This window comes from Sander lucioperca, chromosome 2, assembly GCF_008315115.2.
Source record: "Sander lucioperca isolate FBNREF2018 chromosome 2, SLUC_FBN_1.2, whole genome shotgun sequence".
Classification (NCBI taxonomy): domain Eukaryota; kingdom Metazoa; phylum Chordata; class Actinopteri; order Perciformes; family Percidae; genus Sander; species Sander lucioperca.
The window spans coordinates 35,289,522-35,312,429 of NC_050174.1; the positions used below are offsets into that span (position 1 = coordinate 35,289,522).

The 22,908-nt window shown below is 41.7% G+C and overlaps 3 protein-coding genes across 4 annotated transcripts in view; 2 read left to right on the forward strand and 1 right to left on the reverse strand.

Annotated features, from left to right (window-relative positions):
- Window positions 1–22,908, reverse strand: part of LOC116062598 (iron-regulated protein FrpC-like) — a 125,157-nt gene that overhangs the window by 58,956 nt on the left and 43,293 nt on the right. The gene's annotated exons all lie outside the window — the stretch shown is intronic.
- Window positions 813–21,479, forward strand: LOC116062600 (hibernation-specific plasma protein HP-55-like). 2 transcript variants are annotated; one of them, XM_035996539.1, is made up of 6 exons: window positions 813–860; window positions 18,414–19,065; window positions 19,206–19,276; window positions 19,610–19,803; window positions 21,005–21,152; window positions 21,237–21,479. In XM_035996539.1, exons 1-6 carry the CDS (start codon window positions 828–830, stop codon window positions 21,432–21,434), a joined length of 1,296 nt encoding a protein of 431 aa, XP_035852432.1. In that variant the 5' UTR covers window positions 813–827; the 3' UTR covers window positions 21,435–21,479. The 2 variants fall into 2 exon arrangements, with proteins under 2 accessions (XP_035852432.1, XP_035852436.1); XM_035996543.1 differs by having other exon boundaries at window positions 19,610–19,797.
- Window positions 16,405–22,908, forward strand: part of LOC116062599 (hibernation-specific plasma protein HP-55-like) — a 33,844-nt gene continuing 27,340 nt past the window's right edge. Inside the window, exon 1 of the mRNA XM_031317295.1 lies at window positions 16,405–16,538. The gene's annotated coding sequence lies outside the window, so the exon portion shown is untranslated. The remainder of the gene's footprint in view (window positions 16,539–22,908) is intronic.

Here is a 22,908-nt window from a genome sequence, read left to right on the forward strand (position 1 = left end):
ACACACAGTATGTATTAATAACGATAAAATAAATTTAAATAAATAGTAAAATAAGTTAAACAGTAGTAAAAAGGGACGCTACAGCAGAGTAGGTACAGTGGCATGAGGAGCCAGAGGAGAAGTTTGGAGAGAGTCAGGGGGGGTTCTGGGCCTTGTTAGTAAGACTAGTGGCGGAGGGGAAAAACTGTTTATGTGGCGTGAGGTTTTGGTCCTGATGGACCTCATCCTCCTCCAAAATGCATCTGGTGGGAAAAACCTAGACGTACTGTAAAAAAGGGAGACAAGTTAAGCTCATATTTTCACAAACCCTTCAATCGGCCTTTGCATTTAATTTATTTTTTATTTATCCAGTTACACACACAGACGCACATACTCACACACACACACACACAGACATACACACACTCACACACATTTTGTGGGATTCAGTCCTGCTGCTGCTGTGAACTCGTAACATTAAATGTATGTTGAGTCTTATTATTTACTGTGAACACTGTACCGTAGCCTCACTAAGAAAACCGCTTTCCAGGAAGTTGTCAAGCTGTGTGCAGTTACAAAAGGTTGAAATCCGGTCAGCCTTCAAATAAAAAGAAAAAGAAAAGCTGACGCTGAACATTTGTCCTGTAGGTTTAAACTGGTCAAACAGTTCATGGCTTGTGTGTTTATCTGCTGCAGCCTCAGTTGGACGTGAGTTACGGTAAAACATGATTACACAGAACGAATGCAGGGGCCGAGCAAATAAGACTTCGAGACAGAGAATAAACAAAGCCAAAGTGCAGTTTCTCTGATTTATCTTATAAAAAGGTACATCTCTCTTCATCCAGTCTATGCTTCTCTGTCCGTGCTTCAACCAGGAGAAGGTAAGCTGTTAGAAAGATGGATTGTTTTTATGTGTTTCACATACAAGTTTAAATACTCTGCCAACAGTTAAATACAGTTTAACACATTGAATTTAAGATGTAACTGTGCACACTGGAACTGTAAATTCTTTAGAGATGGCTAGATTTACTCTACTTATTCTCCTTTTGGAAGTTCAATCAATGTATTGATGTTTTTTCGTATTATTTGTTATATTCATTAGCTTAACAATTGTGATGACTCCTCCCACTCATGTGAGCTGGGTAGGAGGCAGACAGAGGTGTGGTAGTCTACACCTGGTTACCATTTGCTTGATTTACTCTTTGTCCTTTACAGAGGGATGGAGAATCAGGTCTGGTGATCTCTCTCTCTTGAGCCTCACATCCAGAAAATGTTTGTTTTTGAGTTTTGTTTAATTCATTATTCACACATTCTCTAAGGCCTCCTAACACTGCCTGCCTGCATGGCGTGAACGGTCCGTGTCAGTTGCGTGGCAGCTGCGTGGCGTTTTCTATGTCTTTGCACACCAGAAACGTGTCTGACGCAGCACTGCTGCTGCTAGCCATGTCTGTACACATGTATGTTTCCCATTGATAACATAAAATAATAGCGTTTTCTTCAGCAAAGACGGCAGTATTGACGGCAAAATAGACTACAGAATATTTCGTTCTATATTGACTGGCAATATTTGAAAATTGATAATTATTTATTATTATCTTTTTAATTGACATAGCTGCATTAATGTCAAAACATAGAGACTTTCAAACATCAAAATGTCATTTATTGGGGTGGCCTCTAGCTCACCCAGTAAGCGCGTTCACCCCATGTTGGCTGAGTCCTGCAGTGGCGAGGGTTAGCATCCGGCCTGCTGCCCTTTGTCATCCCCCATCTCTCTTTCCCCCTTCATAACAATAAAGGGAAAAGCCCCAAAAAATAATCTTGAAAAAAAACAAAGTCATTTATTAAATGTATTTCTGTCCAAATTACATATGAATATCTTTTTGTATTCTATTTTGTCTGGAAACACGAAAAATAGGCGTTGGTCCTATTTCTAGCGTGCATAACCCGCGCCTGAGACATGCATGTCACGCATGTGTGTGTGTGTGTGTGTGTGTGTGTGTGTGTGTGTGTGTGTGTGTGTGTGTGTGTGTGTGTGACAGCCGGCAAGCCGCAGGACACGCTTGTGGAGTTTAACTCCGAAAAGACAGTTAACCACAGGTTCCCGTTGGATGGTGATGGACGTGTGTTGTGATATTTAAACAAACGAACCGTCAACGGCGAAATAAAAGCCTCTTATTTACGAGAGCGGTCTGAGAGACCTCCAGCTCACAGCGAGGTGTCTGAGCATGACTGGCCGAGCGACGAGCTAGAGGCCGGGACAGGCGCTTGCTGGCTGTCGCCTCACTTCATGGAGCTTCTGAACTCCGAAAACTTTGAAGCAAATTGTCAATTTGGCATCAATTTTCGCAAGACTGCCTATATTCGAAATCTAAACATTTAATTTCTCGCCTAAAACGTTGTCAGAAGTGAATTTAATGATGAATAAGATGGTGAAAATTGTTAAAAATGTCCCGTTGCTGGTTGTTGCTCTGTCTGCAAGTTCCAAGTTGGCAGTGGGCGTGACTTATAAGTTCGACCAATCAAGTACACCTAGGAAAAGGGAAAAGACCCTGCTCTGAAGTAGGAGCTAAAAAAGTATGGTACTGTGGCCAGAGGAACTTAAAAATCCCCACATTTTTCCTGTCGGAACACGACGACAAAAGTGTTCTAGGAACGTTTAGGTCTAAGAACTGCAAAAATCCCTCCGGTCGGAAAGCCCCTATGTAAAGAAGAAGGCAAAGCCCCCTTTCCCTGAAACAGAAGCTAACCCCGGTAACATTACGGGCATGGATGTATGGATACAGGGCCAGGCAGCATGACATAGACAACAGCAGGACAGAGAACACTATAGGAGGGCTTTCACCGGCGACCTGACAGCTGCTGGTTAGTAAATACGCAGGAACACCAAAAGCGGGAGGGAGTGTGGGTTAATATGTGGATTGACAACTGGGATGTCTACACAACTGTGTGAGTCAATTGACTTCAAAAAGTTCGCCACTTTACTCAAACCAAAGTAGAAACACCTTTTGATGTCTGTCTTCTTTAGTCTGTTGGCTATTTAGTTTTTTCCTGGAACACGTCACTTACACATTTTGCACTTACTGCGTCTTGTGTAGACTGTTTACATATGTATGACCATATGTAGGCTACATGTTATGTACTTGTGTTATTGCATACATTGTGAATACATATTTCTAAAATTGTATGATGTTTTTGTTGAATTATTATTACACAATACTTTTTCTGATCTTTTTGAATCCCCCGACAAATAACCCAAATATTACAAGAAAAGACTAAAACTAATAAAAACTAAACTCAAACTAAGTATTTTCAAAAAATAAAAACTAAACTAGCAAACCCGCTTTACAAACTAATTAAAACTAAACTGAATTTGAAAACAAAAAGTCAAAACGAAATAAAAATGAAAACTAATGAAAAATGCAAAACTATAATAACCTTGATCACTACTCTGTGTGCATGCATGCGTATGTGCCTGTGTGTGTTTGTTTTCGGTCTCTGTGTGTGTGTGTGTGTGTGTGTGTCTATCTGTGTGTTTGTGTGTGTCTCTGTCTGTGTGTGTCTGTGTGTGTGTCCATTCACAACTCTTGTTGGCAGGAGTTGCAGATTCCAGGCGAGCGAATGTCATTGGCTGTCGAAGTGAATGAGAGTGCAAAAAAAACAGTATGTATGTGTGTATATGTGTGGGTGCGGGTGTTTGTGTGTGTGTGTGTGTGTGTGTGTGTGTGTGTGTGTGTGTCTATCTGTGTGTGTTTGTGTGTGTGTCTCTGTCTGTGTGTGTGTGTGTGTGTGTCCATTCACAACTCTTGTTGAAAGGAGTTGCAGATTCCAGGCGAGCGAACGTCATTGGCTGTCGAAGTGAATGAGAGTGCAAAAAAAAGTGTGTGTGTGTGTGTGTGTGTGTGTGTGTGTGTGTGTGTGTGTGTGTCCGTTATGTTTTTATTTTTGTTTTGTTTATACATATCAATAGTATTTGACTATAATTAATTATGGGTTAAATAAAATTAGCTTTAAAGGGGTGGTTGAGAATTTTGTGTGGACTGGATGAAACTTGTTGAAAACGGTCTCCACTGATAAATAACACACTAGTTAATATGGAAATGAGGTCCTATGTCCAAAATTCTGAACTACCCCTTTGATGTAATCCGTATTTCGGTGTGGTCTCTCTTCTTTTGTCTTCAATTTGAGCTGGTTCGTGACAAAGTGGGGTTCGTAATATTTAGTGTTTGAGTTAGACTTTTGTTACTTTAAGTCTAATTGGTATTGCACCAGTTTGGTTTTACTAATTTGCATTGAGTTGTTTCTCTGGTCGGAGAGGTAAGAAGCCAGACTGCCCTTCTGAATTGTGACTGGTGTAATTGCTTGGGAGATTCACACGTTTGTGAACTCGTTCTGTGAGGAGGTTTGAAGAGTATTTGTGGTCCTGGCTGGTTTGACTCACTGGTTGCTTATTTTTCTAACTTACTAATGTGTAAAGTGTGTGTGTGATGATGGTTAATGTTAATGGAGTTTTTCCCTGGTTAGGCAAAGTGGTGAATTAGGGTTTCACCTGTATACATTGTAGGCTAGTGGTGAACAGTTTCCTCATTAAAACAAACAATGGAGCTGAACTTTTGAACTTTTGTCTTAGTTCACAATGAAGATGCGTGCAGCCGTGGGTCTCTGGGTCCTATCAGCGGTGATCTGCGTGGGCAGAGGCCATCACCATTTGGGTCACGGCAACGACCAGGCCGTCCAAGACACTGTATTGGACGGCAGCACCAACAGCGTCTCCCTGGTGAACGAAGCAAACAAAGAGTTCTCCTTCCGACTCTACAGGAAGTTAGCAGCTCATGCTGACTCACAGGGAGAGAATATCTTCTTCTCCCCGGCTAGTGTGTCGGCTGCCTTGGCTGCGTTGTCCGTGGGAGCGCAGGGGGAGACGCACCGTCAGCTTTTCAGTGGTCTGGGCTTCAACAGCTCCCTCCTGACGCAGACAGATGTGGACCAGGCCTTCTAGACGTTGCTCCAGAGGGCCAACAACACATCTCAGGAGGACGCCAGCGAAGGGACCGCCGTGTTCGTGGACGACGAGTTCAAGCCGAAGCCGGAGTTCCTGCAGACCCTGAAGCAGTCGTACTTCACAGATGGGTTCAATGTGGACTTCAACAAAACCACAGAAAGTGCTGATACCATCAATAAGTACGTAGAGGAGAAGACCAACGGGAAGATTGACAAGCTGGTGGGAAACCTGGATCCAAAAACAGTCATGTGTCTCATCAGCTACATCTACTACAAAGGTAAGAAGGTCCTGTGGGATGAGATCTAGTCAGTCTGTAATAATCTAATGTAAGATCTGTTTACATATTTTGAGGTTAAATTGAATATATCAAACTACAAGTTTTCTTTTATTTCTACTCATTGTCTAACAGGAAAGTGGGCGACTCCATTTGACCCTGAGTTCACCAAGCAGGACGACTTCAACGTGGACGAGAACACCACGGTTCAGAGTTTCTCTCTTAATTCAGAAAAAAATTATTTGAGTCCCAGTAATTAACAGGGGCGGAGCCAGATATCATAAACATTCGTGGTTATGCCCAAAACTAGAGGTGGGGTCCGATGGGAATTCTTTATTTACGAAAGATATATAAAGTATTTTTCATGCCGTTAACACAATGTGGGAAAAACTGATAGTAGATAAAACCCTAATCTGTTGTTGACATCTGCTGCTTTTTTCAACCTTTTTGCCGCTTTTGGACGAGAAAAAGGATACATACTCTTAACACAATTTGGGAAAACCTGATAGTTGTAACACCCTAATTTGTTCTGCTTTTTTCAACCCTTTTGCATCGTACTACACATTGTACACACTTCATACTACACACTGTACACAATTTATACTACACACTTTATACTATACACACTTCATACTACACACTTTATACTACACACTGTACATAATTTATACTACACACAGTACACACTTTATACTACACACTTTATACTAGACACACTTGAGAGAAAATGGGCTGAATGGGTTTGAGTCCCAGTCCAATTAAGCAACATCGTTCATTCTGTGTGTCTTCATGTTTAAATTGTCATTGTCCAGGTTTCAGTCGACATGATGAATATGAAGGATCATTTCCACATCTATCACGACCACGATCTGAACACGACGGTCCTTCAGCTCCCCTTCAACAGCTCCTACTCCATGCTGCTGATGTTGCCTGGAGTCATGGCAACACTGGAGAATGCCATCTCCCCGAACCACGTCACCAAATGGTTGAAGGCTATGGTGATACCCAGGTTGGGATAATCTTAATTTATGCTTCTAATATGTTGAAGGTTTGATACTGAGTAAGGTACCCAGCTTTGTCCTGTCCTCCCCCATCAAAAGCTCCCATTAGTGGTTTGTTCCAGCATCATTCTGACCTATATTTAGGTTTCTAGTGGTGGCGCTCTCTAGTGGCCGTAGTAGTTCTGACGGGAGCAAAGCAGGAAGTAAGATGAGGAAGTAGAAGAGCACCAAATGTCCTGGTAAAGAGGCAGATTGGGGGGGGGTCGAACAAACACAGGACTTTCACCCAGGAGACAGGTGTTCATGTCCCTGTTAAAGAAAAGGAAACAGAGTTTAATTTGATAGTTTTTGTCTGTAGTTGTTCATTGGTCTGTAATTGTGTGTTCTTTATTGTGCATCTGCTTTAATCTTTTACTCTTTGTTTATGTGTCCTTGAGTATCAAGAAAGGTGCCTATAAATTAAATGTATTATCATAGTTTTAACTTTTTATCAACTTAATTCCTTTTTTTCACCCAGGAGGAAAAGAGAGGATCCCTACAGAGATAGACCTTTTTGTTTAACATGAAATTGCCCTGAAATCACCATCACCAAAACCACCAGACTCCATGTAAATAATCAGCACTTTTAGCGTGTATAGAGCCAGCATATTTCCACCAGACTCCATGTAAATAATCAGGACTTTTAGTGTGTATAGAGCCAGCATATCTCCACATGTAAATGGGTGAATTAAGGGTTTATTTCAACCAAACCAGAGTGGTGATTGTTGGAACACTGGAAAGATGAACCAAGACGGCTTTTGATAGTTTTATTTAGTTTCTGTCCACATTGAATGGAGTGTGTTTTACAATGATACAAGTAATTATGGTGGGTCTATACACGCTAAAAGTACAGATTATTTACATGGAGTCTGGTGGTTTGGTGATGGTGATTTTGGGGCTGTTTCATGTTAAACTAAAAGGATCTTACTCTTTAACTAAAAGGTCTATCTCTGCAGGGATCCTTTCCATAATGTTGTCACACACTTAGAATAATAATCTGAGCATATTATTGTTTAAGGACCTCATATCCAAATGAAACTCCTGCCGTAGTCAGATTCACTGAATGTTTGTCTTTTTTCCCCAATGTTTTAGGAAATATGATGTATATATTCCAAAGTTCTCCATCAAGACTTCCTACAACCTGAATGATGTGCTGTCAGAAATGGGAATGACAGACATGTTTGGTGATCGGGCAAATTTGAGAGGCATTTCAGAGGACCCAAGACTGGAAGTCTCAGAAGTAAGTAAACAGAGCTTATGTTTTATGTTATTTCACACATATTCCATTTGTCTGTCGTCTCACTTTCTCTGCGTTGCACCGCAGGTTGTGCACCAAGCTACGCTGGACGTGGACGAGGCCGGAGCCGAAGCTGCGGCTGCCACAGGCATCGGCATCATACCGGTGTCTGGCTTCATCGGCCCTGTGAAGTTCAATCGTCCATTCATGGTCATCATCACTGAACGCAACACGGAGAAAATCCTCTTCTTGGGCAAGATTATCAACCCAACCATCTGATGATCATCACTTTGTGTTTGCTCGAGCACAGCTGTTGCATCTCATATAAAGGAGTCAGAAAAACTTTTTTTTATTGTCTCTTGCTTTATTGAGAGTGTAAACAGTTTTTATATAATTATCTTTGAAGGTAAAATAATGTAGGAATAAAATATGATCAACTTCCATAAGCATTTGGTATTCATTATATAACAGATCAGATTTAAACAAATACAATAGAGCTCAACAGTGACCGCCCACTTTTTGAACCGCTCTGTTTCTGGCAGCATTGGCAGAAGTATTAAAATCCTTCACTTAAGTAAAAGTACTACTTCCACACTGTAAAAGTACAAGTCATGCATTGAAAATGTTACTTCAGTAAAAGTCTGTAAGTATCATCAGAAAACTGTACTTAAAGTATAAGAGTAAAAGTACTTAATGCAGATAAATCCTCACATCTTGGAAAAGCTGGAAACAGTTGATTTCATATGGACTTGTGTCTTCTACAGGAACAGGAACTTTGTTTCACAACCTCACAGCTCGGGGTCAGTCTACCTTGGATGGTTTAGACATTGTGGCTAATAATCTAAATCCTTATAGAGAAAATTAATTGGATTTTTAAAGTTGACGGGACAGTGACAAAGGCTGACGCTACACTGGATTGCTGGCTTGAATGTGTAAGAAGTAGTTGAAGTAGTAGGAATAGTTGAAAAGTGAGAATGGGTTAATTTGGTATGAATGTCATTGAGAAGTAAAATAATACAAATAATGTTTGAAAGATGGGCAATATTACATTTAGAAAAAGCTGACTCTAAACTGGAAATCGCTTAACCCTTGCATGGTGTTCGGGTCTGTGGGACCCGTTTTCAATGTTTGCTAAATGAAAAATTATGCTATTTATTATTTCTTCTAACTCACACTCATTGGCCTTGGCTCATTTTCTGTGAAGAACATAAAAAATAACTTATTTTCAATGACTGTACACGGTACACCCCCCCTACACATAACTATTACATATGATGTGTTCGGGTTCACTGGACCTGAGTGTATTTAATTGTAGGTGCTATGAAACTATGTTGTCTTTCTGCACCTGCTATTCACACACAAAGTTACACAATTGTTACATTTCAAGCTCTTTCACCTGTTCTGATTAAGTTCTAAGAAATAAGCACCAATAATGATCAAAAAGTCTTGTTTCTATTTTTTTTTTTACCTTTTTATAATTGAATTTCCTTATTTTCTCAGAAAAAACAAATTATCATAAATGTGATCTCACAGGGGTAAATGGCAAATATGAACCATAAATGACGTATATATCATTGTTAATTGAGCTAAAGCTGTTAAGTATTTTTACATAAATTGTTATGGCTGTATTGATTTAAAAGCTTAATAATGTGGTTGGTCCACCAGACCCGGGAACATTGGCGGTGTAACAAAAATATGAACACCACACAAGGGTTAAATGTGTAAGAAGTAGTTGAAGTAGTAAAAGTTATTAATTAGCTCTGCGTTACCAACTTTAGTTAAAAGTTGTCATGACTTCTCCCGTCTCGTGGGACAAACGCCGTGCAACCAGTGACCAGTAACATAGCTCAAACACGGTGTCACGGTTTCAGCAGGAGGACCCAAATGCAAGACTCTTTCAGGCAGATGTGCAGAACAAACACACTTTATTTTGACTCTACAACTTACAAACTCACAACTACAATCCTACAAACGAACAGGACTCACACAGGAACAAAGAGAGAGAGCCGAACCGACAAGAGACAAAGGAACAGAGGGGTGTAAAAATACACAGACCAGTCAACAGAAAGACAGAGGATTGGACAAGACAGTAAGCGGCAATTTCCACTGGATGCGGAACAGCTCCGGAACGTCTGTGAGTCATTAGGTTTCCATTAAAGTCAGTGTGTGTATTTCCACTGACTGCAGAACGTCTGCGTCCCGACTCCGTCCCAGCTCCGGCGGTCCCAGCCCTCCGGAGCAGATACCAGAGTTTCTATTGTTTCCGGACGCCGGAGAGCTCCGCAGCAATTCAGCACACGGCAGATAGTGCAGGACAGGAAGTCGAGCACAGAAACAAAATAAACATCTGGTTAATTTTCAAGGTAAAATCCAGCGTGCTCACGGCGGATCATATTTCCCTGCACTACACCTTGAAAACACAGCTCAGAGTAGTTTCCCCTCTACTCCTCTGGATGGAAACTAACTGGTGTTGGTTTTGTTGTTCTATTCTACGTGAATTCGTGAGATCTCGTGGGAGCTGTCAGTCATGGCCGCAGCCATGCCACAACAAATCCGAAACTGGTAGGTATTAACGGATGGCAGAACACGCAGCCGTTCCACAGTGGAGCCGTTCTGCAGCGGAGCCGGTCCGCAGACGTCCCGCATCCAGTGGAAATTACCGGTAACGAGCAACAGGTGAGAGCAGAAACGGATGGAAACTAACGAGACAGGAAGGGGATGGGCAGAGACAAAGACACATGACAGACAGGTAACCACAGAACACATGGAACACAGCAACAAGCACAAATCGTGGTTCGACTGGTCATGACTGCTTTCCCAAAGATGGCGCCCGCATGTAAACATGAACGGTACTATCTTTGTAATCTATCTTTGTAATAAACTGTCTGTACACTTACAAAGTTCTCAGTGAATTGAAGTGTGGTGATATTTTGAGACTTGTTAGTGGGGTAGAAATAGCGATCTACCCTCTGCCACGAAAACTAGCATTAAGCTAATCAGCGGTTTGCATTAGCTTGTTTCAAGCTAGAGACACATTTGATTAGCATGAAAAGGGAGCGTGTTCCCCAGGTCCTATGTTCCCTGGGTCCTATGTTCCCCGGGTCCTGTGTTCCCCGGGTCCTATGTTCCCCGGGTCCTATGTTCCCCGGGTCCTATGTTCCCCGGGTCCTATGTTCCCCGGGTCCTATGTTCCCTGGGTCCTATGTTCCCCTCTTTGTATGAGACTGGAGAACATAGGACCCTTTTTCAAAAAGAGGGTCCTATGTTCCCCAGTCTGTTACTTTTTTCACCATTACTGCCAAATTCCATGGCAAATAGGCCTATGTAGGCCTACGGGCTGTTTGACGCGCATATGCAAATAGGCCTAGACGAGGAAAGATTAGGTCAGGGGTGGCAAACCTGCAGGTCTCGAGCTGCATGCGGCTCTTTGGCTGCTCTGTTAATTATGTCACTTTATCTTGGACCAAGGGGTCCTTTCAATGAATGTTAGTTCAATCAGTAATGATAAAACTGGGGAACATAGAACCCGGGAAACATAGGGATGACCCCCATGAAAACATGTCCCAGAGAACGGTCGACTCCATACACATGTTATTAACCCCTAGGTTAATTTTGCGCCGGAATTGTCCTTTAAAGTTGCATTGTACACAGTATGCAACTTGTGTTGTAGTAGAATGTGGAGAAATCAGAAAGTTCTAAAAAAAAAACGCGAATCGTGCTGAAGGTTATGTTTGAACGACGTTTCTGTGTTGAAAGAAGGATACAGAAGAATAATAAAGATATAGAATAACGTAGGTAAAAAAAAAAGCCAAACGCTGTCAAGCAGAGATAGAAAAAGTACTGTGTACATGTAAATAATCAGGACTTTCATCATCGTAAAACACACTTCATTCAAAGGGGACAGAGACAAAATAAAACCTTCTTGGTTCATCTTTCCACTGTTCCAACAATCACCACTCTGATTTGGTTGAAATAAACCCTTAATTCACCCATTTACATGTGGAAATATGCTGGCTCTATACACGCCAAAAGTCCTGATTATTTACATGGAGTCTGGTGGGAATATGCTGGCTTTATACACGCTAAAAGTACATGCAGTGTGTCTCAAATCGCGCACTTCCCTTAGTGCACTAAGGGAAGTGCACTTTGTACACTATGTACTTACTTGCATAGTGCGTAAAATTTGACGGGGGAGTGTTGTCTCAAATCGCGCACTGCCTTATGTACTTACCGGAAATGACGATCAAAACATCGCAGTCCTCCTTCTTCTTCTGTGAAATTGTGAATTGTACCCAGGGCAGAGCATTCCCGCCACCTATTTTCGCCCGCGAAAATTACATTTTTCTGCTTTGTTCTTCAAAATGAATGCTATTGTTGTTATTGTTGCTTGTATTTGCCCTCTGTTTTTCGCGAGAATGAGAGGATTGCGACGACGCCGTCGTGTCATCCAACTCCTTTTAGCGGAAAACATACCGGTATGTTGATATTCATACTTTGCTCTTAATTCTTTTTTTTTTTTAAATACCCCAAAATTACCATTATGAGTTATTATAGCAAAAGTGGAGGAATAAAATTGTGTCCAACTGATATTAGCTAACGTTAATATAGATAGTCATTATGTTTATATAAGAATGTTTAATTTTAATGATTCATCTATTAGCTAGCCAGTGACAATAAAGGTGACAATAAAGGCATAGGAAACCCAATAGACATTTAAATAGATTCTAGCTACAGTCATGCAAAGTACAACGCTAAAGCTAACACACCACATGAAATACATTCAATACAATTTTATTTTAAAAGATAGTCCTGTGTTAATTTTTCTACAGGCTCCCAACCCCAGGAAGTACTGCCAGGTGAACAATACGGTGCCGTTGCTGGCACGGTACTTTGATGGGGAAAGCGACATAAGGGTAGACTTCAGACTCTCCAGGCGATCCTTTAACGGTCTGATGGCCATCCTCGGCATGGCGTGTGACCATGGCTGGGGACCTGTCATCGAGGCCCTCGTCTTCCTCTTTTGGCTCGCCAGCGGTACCTCTTACCATGTTGTAGCCAGAGCCTTTGCTATGCCCCGGGCCACTGTGCACCGTGCTGTCCACAAGACCAGCAGAAAAGTCCTCTCTCTCCTCCCCCAGGTTGTTCGCCTTCCATCAGAGGAGGACTTGCCCCATGTTGGTGCAGGTTTTGCACGATTGGCCGGGTCAGCGGCCTTCAACAGGGTTGTCAGCAGCATTGATGGCTGCCATGTCCATGTGACGCCCCCAATCGATGACGCAGCCTGTTACCTGAACAGGAAGATATTTTATTCTGTTCAATTTTAGTTCATCGACGTTTTCATTGGCTTCCCCGGGTCGGCTCATGATGCGAGGGTTTTAAAACACAGCCCCCTGTACTACCAGCAAAGGTACCCTCCACCTGGTTTCTGCATCATTGGGGATGGTGGCTACCCCTGCCTCAGGCAACCCATCGCCCTCATGACTCCCTACAGGCAGCCTCTACAAAACCAACTCCAGGTCCACTTCAACGGTCACCTGTCTAGAGCGAGGTGTGTTGTGGAGAGGGCCTTTGGTATCCTGAAGACCAGATGGAGGTCCATATTTTTGAAGGCGCTGGAGGTGGATGTCCTCTATGTCCCGGAGGTTATTGCCTGCTGCACGATCCTTCATAACATCTGCCTGAGCAATGGGGACCTGTTGGAGGCAGAAAATTATGTGGAGGGAGAAGCAGGGGACTATCCACAACCAGCCCCTCAAGGTGCTATCTGTGGAGCAGAGGACAGGCACAGGATGGCAATCACGTGTGTTGTACCGGACCACGATTATGCAATTTAAATGCATTGTTGTTCTGCTGTTCTTTTGTGAAATGTTCTGCTGTTCTTGTTAATTAGTTCACTAATCAGTTCACTAATCAGTTCACTAATCAGTTCACTAATTAGTTCACTAATCAGTTCAAAAAAATTTAAGCAATCCCAGAAATGGTTGTTACTAACTTAGCTCTGGGGAGTTTACTCCCCGGAGTCATTATGTTTGTTTTTTTCAGCCCAGCATATTTCCTTGGATTAGGGTGGCACCTAAATCATGATTGCAGCTGATGCCGTGGTCCTGATGCATGCCCTGTTACACCCTGCAGTGCCCTCCAGTGTCCTGCTACATCCTGTATCTCCCTGCAGTGCCATGAACTACTACATCTATTTCTAGTCACTGTTCCATTATCTTTACTGTGATTATTATTGCCACTGTTCATCACATCCCCATATTATATATATATATAGGGAGGGTAACCATCACACTTTCAGAGTACAGTAATAATAGACAGATCATATGTTTATTAATTACATTTATTTATTTACAAGCTTCTCCAGCAAAGACAGGAAGCGCTCCTCCCTCATGCCTACCTCCCTGTCTCTCCTCTCCTCCCTCTCCCTCATCTCTTTGTCTCTTCTCTCATCCCTCTCCCTCATCTCTGCGAAACGCCGTTCCTCTCTCTCCACTGCCTCACGGTGCCACCTCTCCTCTCTTTCATCTCTTGCTTCCTCTCTCTCCCTTGCCTTCTCCTCCATCTTCTTCATCTCCTGCTCGTACATCTGCTCCCTCTCTTCTAATTCCTTCAGGGCCTCCACGACATCCACTCGCCTCCGTTTTGGAGTGGATGCCGTGGAAGCCCTGGCTGTGTCCCTTTCTGGGGTCACCACTGAGGGGGGTTCAACAACCGCCACGTCCTGGGATGATGAGGCAATGAGGACAGGCGGCGTTACAGACGGCCTGCCCCCAATTGCCTCATCCATCAAAGCATACCACTTCCAGGACGCAGCGGTTGCCTCACCCCCCTCAGTGCTGACCCCAGTTCTGGGGCATTTCAGATCCTACGGACAAAACAGAAAACACTTCAATTTAAGATCAAAACAAACTAAAATTAAATGCTTACATCCTTAGGGCTGATTAACTCACAATTATTCTGACAGTTAACCAACCTTGTATTTTTGTTTCAGGTTCTCCCATTTTTTTTTTTTTAAAAAAAGGGGGGTAACCCTGTCCTGCAGCCCTCGACTTTCAATGTACGCCCTAATGAAAATACAATTTGTATGAGGCCAGCAATGTAAAATATAGGTCCACAGTACAATATATAACGATAGTGTGGTGTCTTAAATAGTAATGCTGTGATGCTGTATGAAGAGGAATCCGCCGACACTGTTCTTGATTATAAAAAGGTTTATTACAAGCAAAGATTCAGCATCAATTTTACAAACTCCTGCAGAGAGCTTGGAGAACGACCAACCCAAACCTCAAAATTTGCCGCTCTGCCTTTTCTTTGTGTGCAGAACATATATATCCTATGCATTGTATCAACATAGGACGTGATATGTGTGAGTATACCATTGGACGGATAACTGACCAATCAATGCCTGTTATCTGGCACAACTCCAAAAAAGGTCTCTTCTGTCTTGGGGGGACCTCTACTCATGTTAACAATTTCCAGATGTTCTCAGTAAATGTAGGGTAAAGTTCATGCATCCTCCTTATACCAACTCTTAAGTGAAAGTATATAGAATGTTATAGGATGTCAATATACCACAATAGGAAGATATTATACACATTTACTTACTCATATCTATTCAGGGCAGCATTCCGCTTGCCCGTAAAGCTGGAGGCGTTGACCGTCCTCCATTGAATGAGGGACCTTTTGTCCTCGTCTGTCCCTAACGATTATATAAGTTAGATCAGGACAGAAACAGCACTGTTAATACGTTATAACATTACATGCATTAACGTACTGTAACATTACTGCTAATATGTAATTTATATTTACAAGATCACACATCTAACGCTAAATCTTCTACAGTGAGGACGATAGTGTGGCTAGATAGCCTCATTTTCGGCGTAATTAGAGTATTTACAGTTTGAATTTCGTCACGCCACTTATGTAACATCTACCCCAAGGTCTAATAAAGCTAACAATGGTGTCAGATTTTAATTTAACACATTTTTTTGTGAACATCAGGGGTATAGAAGTAACTTCATACTCTTTGGTTTAACTGTGCCGCTGTAAGATAGCTAGCTAAGGTTAGCTAAAGCTAGCTTGATAGCACGTCAAATTACGGTACATATAAACGTTATAATTCGCGGTACAAAAATCATCACCGACTGCAAAATTACCCTAATATACATAAACAGGTGGCTTATATGTTATACAAGTATAGCAAAATGATTAAAACTTACATTTGTAATGCTCGGTCGCTGTCGCGTCTTCGGCCGCCATTATCGAAAGTTTTTAAACTTTTGTTAGCTCCGCCCCTTCCGCTACGTAGGAAAGATGGCGACCGTTGAGTGTGGAAAGTGTCCATCGATCCACACTCAACTTTTTGAGCGTTATGAGTGCACCATCCGGGTACTTGTAGTGCACTGCATTGACCACACTTCGACGAGTGACATTTTGAGTGTACTCAAAAAGTAGTATAAGTACAGAAGTGCGCGATTTGAGACACACTAATGGAGTCTGGTGGAAATATGCTGGCTCTATACACGCTAAAAGTACTGATTATTTACATGGAGTCTGGTGGAGTTTGGTGATGGTGATTTCAGGGCTGTTTGATGTTAAACTAAAAGGATCTTACTCTTTAACTAAAAGGTCTATCTCTGTAGGGATCCTTTCCAAAATGTTACACATAACTTACACAGTCAATTAGACACAAAAACTGGGGAAAATAGGGTGCAGGTGTAAATATACCAAAGTTACCCTTTAAAGTGGTTTCTACTGTACAATATTGCAGACAGTAATCATCACTCACATGTTTGTGCACATGCTGCTGAAGCAAACAGTGGCAGCCTCAGTTGGACTCAACGGTTAGACAGTAATCATTACATAAAACAAATGCATGGCCAAGCAAATAAGAGTTTGAGACAGAGAATAAACAAAGCCAAAGTACAGTTTCTCTGATTTATCTCATAAAAAGGAACATCTCTCTTTGTCCAGTCAGTGCTTCTCTGTCTGCGCTTCAACCAGGAGAAGGTAAGCTGTTAGAAAGATGGATTGTTTTTATGTGTTTTATATACAAGTTTAAATATTCTGCCGACAGTTAAATACAGTTAAAATGAAAAAACTATGTTTAACACATTGAGTTTGAGACATTTTTCTCAGTAGCCTAACATAAAATATGACTTCTACTTACTCAGTCAAAAAAAAAAAGATCTATTAGTGTTATTTATTTTGAGTTTAACACTGAAAAATTAAGCTAATTTGATTGAATCACCAAACCCACCAGACTCCATGTAAATAATCAGGACTTTTAGCGTGTATAGAGCCAGCATATTTACACATGTAAATGGGTGAATAAAGAGTTTATTTCAACCAAACCAGAGTGGTGATTGTTGGAACAGTGGAAAGATGAACCAAGACGGCTTTTGGTAGTTTTAGTTAGTTTCTGTCCACTTTGAATGAAGTGTGTTTTACGATGCTAAAAGTAGTGATTATTTACATGGAGTCTGGTGGAATTTGGTGATGATGATTACGGGGCTGTTTCATGTTAAACTAAAAGGATCTTCCTCTTTAACTAAAAGGTCTATCTCTGTAGGGATCCTTTCATAATGTTGTCAGACACTTAGAATAATAATCTGAGTCTGTCAGCAGCAACAACAGAACTTTTAGTGGACGCTGACTGACGTTGAACATTAGTCCTGTAGGGTTAATTACAGCCTGGTTCACCTCTGCTGGTTACAGCGTCCTCGATCAACACTGGACCAGTTTCAGAGACTGTTGTTCACATCAGTCACTTAGACACAAATGCATGGAGGGAAAAAAGACCCTTTAACACCCACTTTTACTTTTAATTAGTAGTTTCTGTATACATATGTTTCTGTCTTTGTGAAGTGCTTTCTTACATAAATTAAATATAAACGTAAACTTTTAGTCAATCAAATGAAAAAAAATACATATTTAAGTTTTATTTATTTGGAGTTTAACACTCAATCATCTAATTTGCTTCTTTGTGGGTGATTTCAAAGTCTTTGTGTGTGTGTGTGTGTGTGTGTGTGTGTCTCTGTGTGTGTGTGTGTGTCTGTGTGTGTGTGTGTGTGTGTCTTTGTATGTGTGTGTGTGTGTGTGTGTGTGTGTGTGTGTGTGTGTGTGTGTGTGTGTGTGTGTGTGTCTCTGTGTGTCTGTGTGTGTGTGTGTGTGTGTGTGTGTGTGTGTGTGTGTGTGTGTGTGTGTGTGTGTGTTTGTGTGTGTGTGTGTGTGTGTGTGTGTGTGTGTGTGTGTCTTTGTGTGTGTGTGTGTGTGTGTGTGTCTCTGTGTGTCTGTGTGTGTGTGTGTGTGTGTGTGTGTGTGTGTGTGTGTGTCTGTGTGTGTGTGTGTGTGTGTGTGTGTGTGTGTGTGTCTCTGTGTGTCTGTGTGTGTGTGTGTGTGTGTGTGTGTGTGTGTGTGTGTGTGTGTCTCTGTGTGTGTGTGTGTGTGTGTGTGTCTCTCTGTGTCTCTCTGTGTGTGTGTGTGTGTGTGTGTGTGTGTGTGTGTGTGTGTGTGTGTGTGTCTCTGTGTGTGTGTGTGTGTGTGTGTGTGTGTGTGTGTGTGTGTGTGTGTGTGTGTGTGTGTGTGTGTGTCTGTGTGTGTGTGTGTGTGTGTGTGTGTGTGTGTGTGTGTGTGTCTCTGTGTGTGTGTGTGTGTGTGTGTCTCTCTGTGTCTCTCTGTGTGTGTGTGTGTGTGTGTGTGTGTGTGTGTGTGTGTGTGTGTCATCTAAATTACTTTCTTTGTGGGTGTAATTTTAAATTCACATGTAACTAAACTCTGATTTGATCTGTGCATGGCCTTCAGAACAAATGACAGTTTTGAGCAACAGGAAACATTGAGTAACACAAACAAACACGAAGCTGAACTTGTAAACTTTTGTCTTAGTTCACAATGATGATGATGCGTGCAGCCGTGGGTCTCTGGGTCCTATCAGCGGTGATCTGCGTGGGCAGAGGCCATCACCATTTGGGTCACGACGACGACCAGACCGTCCAAGACACTGTAGGGGACGGCAGCGCTAACAGCGTCTCCCTGGTGAACGAAGCAAACAAAGAGTTTTCCTTCCGACTCTACAGGCAGTTAGCAGCTGATGCTGACTCACAGGGAAAGAATATCTTTTTCTCCCCGGCTAGTGTGTCGGCCGCCTTGGCTGCGTTGTCCGTGGGAGCGCAGGGGGAGACGCACCGTCAGCTTTTCAGTGGTCTGGGTTTCAACAGCTCCCTCCTGACGCAGACAGATGTGGACCAGGCCTTCCAGACGTTGCTCCAGAGGGCCAACAACACATCTCAGATGGACGCCAGCGAAGGGACCGCCGTGTTCGTGGACGATGACTTCAAGCCGAAGCCGGAGTTCCTGCAGACCCTGAAGCAGTCGTACTTCGCAGATGGGTTCAATGTGGACTTCAACAAATCCACAGAAAGTGCTGATACCATCAATAAGTACGTGAAGGAGAAGACCAACGGGAAGATTGACAAGCTGGTGGAAGGCCTGGATCAAAGCACAGTCATGTATCTCATCAGCTACATCTACTACAAAGGTAAGAAGGTCCTGTGGGATGAGATCTAGTCAGTCTGTAATAATTTAATGTAATAATGTAAGATCTGTTTACATATTTTTAGGTTAAATTGAACATATCAAAACACAAGTTTTGTTTTATTTCTGCTCATTGTCTAACAGGAAAGTGGGAAACTCCGTTTGACCCTAAGCTCACCAAGGAAGACGACTTCAACGTGGACGAGAACACCAAGGTTCAGAGTTTGTCTTAATTCAGAAAAAAATATTTGAGTCCCAGTAATTAACAGGGGTGGAGCCAGACATCTTTTTTTCATCTCTTCGGGTTATGCCCAAAACTACAGCATGGGTCCGATGGGAATTCTTCATTTACGAAGATATATAAAGTATTTTTCATGCCGTTAACACATGTAGGAAAACCCGATAGTTGTAACACCCTAATTTGTTTTTGACATTGGCTGCTTTTTTCAGCCTTCTGCCATTTTTTGACGAGAAAAAGGAATGAATGGATTTGAGTCCCAGTCCAATTAAGCATCATCGTTCATTCTGTTTAAATTGTCATTGTCCAGGTTCCAGCCATCATGATGAATATGGATGATGTTTTACAAACACATCACGACCATAAGCTGAACACGACGGTCCTTCAGCTCCCCTTCACCAGCTCCTACTCCATGCTGCTGATGTTGCCTGACGTCATGGCAACACTGGAGAACGCCATCTCCCCGAACCACGTCACCAAATGGTTGAAGGCTATGAGGTTCAGGTTGGGATAATCTTAATTTATGCTTCTAATATGTGGAAGGTTTGACACTGAATAAGGCACTCAGCTTTGTCCTGTCTGATAGAGACTGTCCTCCTCCATAAAATGCCCCCATAAGTGGTTTGTTCCAGCATCATTCTGACCTATATTTAGGTTTCTAGTGGTGGCGCCCTCTAGTGGCCGTAGTAATTCTGACGGGAGCAAAGCAGGAAGTAAGATGAGGATGTATAAGAGCGCCAAATGTCCTGGTAAGGAGGCAGATTGGGGGAGAGGGATGTGACAAACAAATACAGGACTTTCACCCAGGAGACAGGTATTCATGTCCTGTTTTTAAAGAAAAGAAAACAGAGTTTAATTTGATAGTATTTGTCTGTAGTTGTTCATTGGTCTGTAATTGTGTTCTTTATTGTGCATCTGCTTTAATCTTTTACTCTTTGTTTATGTGTTCTTGAGTATCAAGAAAGGTGCCCATAAATTAAATGTATTATCGTAGTTTTAACTTTTTATCAACTTAATTCTTTTTTTTCACCCAGGAGGAAAAGAGAGGATCCCTACAGAGATAGACCTTTTTGTTTAACATGAAATTGCCCTGAAATCACCATCACCAAAACCACCAGACTCCATGTAAATAATCAGCACTTTTAGCGTGTATAGAGCCAGCATATTTCCACCAGACTCCATGTAAATAATCAGGACTTTTAGCGTGTATAGAGCCAGCATATTTCCACCAGACTCCATGTAAATAATCAGTACTTTTAGCGTATATAGAGCCAGCATATCTCCACATGTAAATGGGTGAATTAAGTGTTTATTTCAACCAAACCAGAGTGGTGATTGTTGGAACAGTGGAAAGATGAACCAAGACGGCTTTTGATAGTTTTATTTAGTTTCTGTCCACATTGAATGGAGTGTGTTTTACAATGATACAAGTAATTATGGTGGGTCTGTACACGCTAAAAGTACAGATTATTTACATGGAGTCTGGTGGTTTGGTGATGGTGATTTCGGGGCTGTTTCATGTTAAACTAAAAGGATCTTACTCTTTAACTAAAAGGTCTATCTCTGTAGGGATCCATCCCATAATGTTGTCAGACATTTAGAATAATAATCTAAGCATATTATTGTTTAAGGACCTCATATCCAAATGAAACTTCTGCCCTAGTCATATTCACTGAATGTTTGTCTTTTTCCCCCAATGTTTTAGGACAACTGATGTATATATTCCAAAATTCTCCATCAAGACTTCCTACAACCTGAATGATGTGCTGTCAGAAATGGGAATGACAGACATGTTTGGTGATCGGGCAAATTTGAGAGGCATTTCAGAGGAGCAAAGACTGAAAGTCTCAGATGTAAGTAAACAGAGCATATGTTTTATGTTATTTCACACATGTTCCATTCGTCTGTCGTCTCACTTTCTCTGCGTTGCACCGCAGGTTGTGCACAAAGCTACGCTGGACGTGGACGAGGCCGGAGCCGAAGCTGCAGCTGCCACAGGCATCATCATCAATACGTCTGCCTTCCTCGGCCCTGTCCCTGTGTTGAAGTTCAATCGTCCATTCATGGTCATCATCACTGAACACAACACGGAGAAAATCCTCTTCTTGGGCAAGATTATCAACCCAACCATCTGATGATCATCACTTTGTGTTTGCTCGAGCACAGCTGTTGCATCTCATATAAAGGAGTCAGAAAAACTTTTGTTTTGTCTCTTGCTTTATTGAGAGTGTAAACAGTTTTTATATAATTATCTTTGAAGGTAAAATAATGTAGGGATAACATATGATCAACTTCCATAAGCATTTAGTATTCATTTATAACAGATCAGATTTAAACATACAATAGAGTTCAACAGTGACCGCCCACTTTTTGAGCCGCTCTGGTTCTGGCAGCACTGGCAGAAGTATTAAAATCCTTTACTTGAGTAAAAGTACTACTTCCACACTGTAAAAGTACAAGTCATGCATTGAAAATGTTACTTCAGTATAAGTATAAGGCAGTGGTGGCCTAAAGGTTAGAGATGCGAGCTTGTGACCGGGAGGTCGTTGGTTCAATCCCCAGACTGACAGGATAAAATCTGGGTGGGGAAAAGTGGGTGGGGAAAGTGAAAGAACAGCGCTTGTTCCTCCCTCATTACCACCACTGAGGTGCCCTTGAGCAAGGCCCTTAACCCCAACCGCTCCAGTGGAGCTGCTCAGTGGCCAGCAGATCAGACTGTGGTTGTACTGGGCAGCTTCCAGGTATGAATGTGTAACTGTGTGAATGTGATCAGGGCGTTCCTGTAAAAGAGAGGCTGCCTCTCAGTGAACCTCCCCTGAATAAATAAAGGGTTAAAAAAAAAAATAATAAGTCTGTAAGTATCATCAGAAAAATGTACTTAAAGTATAAGAGTAAAAGTACTTAATGCAGATAAATCCTCACATCTTGGAAAAGCTGGAAACAGTTGATTTCATATGGACTTGTGTCTTCTACAGGAACAGGAACTTTGTTTCACAACCTCACAGCTCGGGGTCAGTCTTCCTTGGATGGTGTGGCTAATGATCAAAATCCTTATAGAGAAAATAAATTGGATTTTTAAAGTTGACAGGACAGTGACAAAGGCTGACGCTACACTGGATTGCTGGCTTGAATGTGTAAGAAGTAGTTGTAGTAGTAGGAATAGTTGAAAAAGTGTGTTTGTTGAAAAAGTGAGAATGGGTTAATTTGGTATGAATGTCATTGAGAAGTTAAATAATACAAATAATGTTTGAAAGATATTATGTTTTTAGAAAAAGCTGAGTCTAAGCTGGAAATCGCTTAAATGTGTAAGAAGTAGATAAAGTAGTGACTTAACGTTTGCTACTAAATATTACAACTTCTTTCGTCTCCAAAATATTCAAAACGTCTTCTAAATTATTCCAACTCTCTCTGTCAAAATGGATTTTGATTGAGCCCAAAAAGGCTTTCTTAAAAATGTCAACAGTCAAAAAGAAGCACACCGTTGTCCTCAAATCGGCCTCTTCTGTGAGATGCTGTGTGAATATGTGATAAAAAAAACAAATATTTTCTTTATTAAAAAAAGATTTGCTCCTCCTAAAGTCGGGGGTCGTCTTATATCTGACTTATTAT

What these genes read in the sequence shown, in the direction of transcription:
- LOC116062600 (XM_035996539.1), top strand. Translation starts at nt 828, where the DNA reads ATGCTTCTCTGTCCGTGCTTCAACCAGGAGAAG. An exon ending in TTGAAGGCTATGAGGTTCAG is followed by an intron (nt 19,804 to 21,004) that starts GTTGGGATAATC and finishes CCAATGTTTTAG; the next exon opens with GACAACTGATGTATATATTC. An exon ending in AAAGACTGAAAGTCTCAGAT is followed by an intron (nt 21,153 to 21,236) that starts GTAAGTAAACAG and finishes GTTGCACCGCAG; the next exon opens with GTTGTGCACAAAGCTACGCT.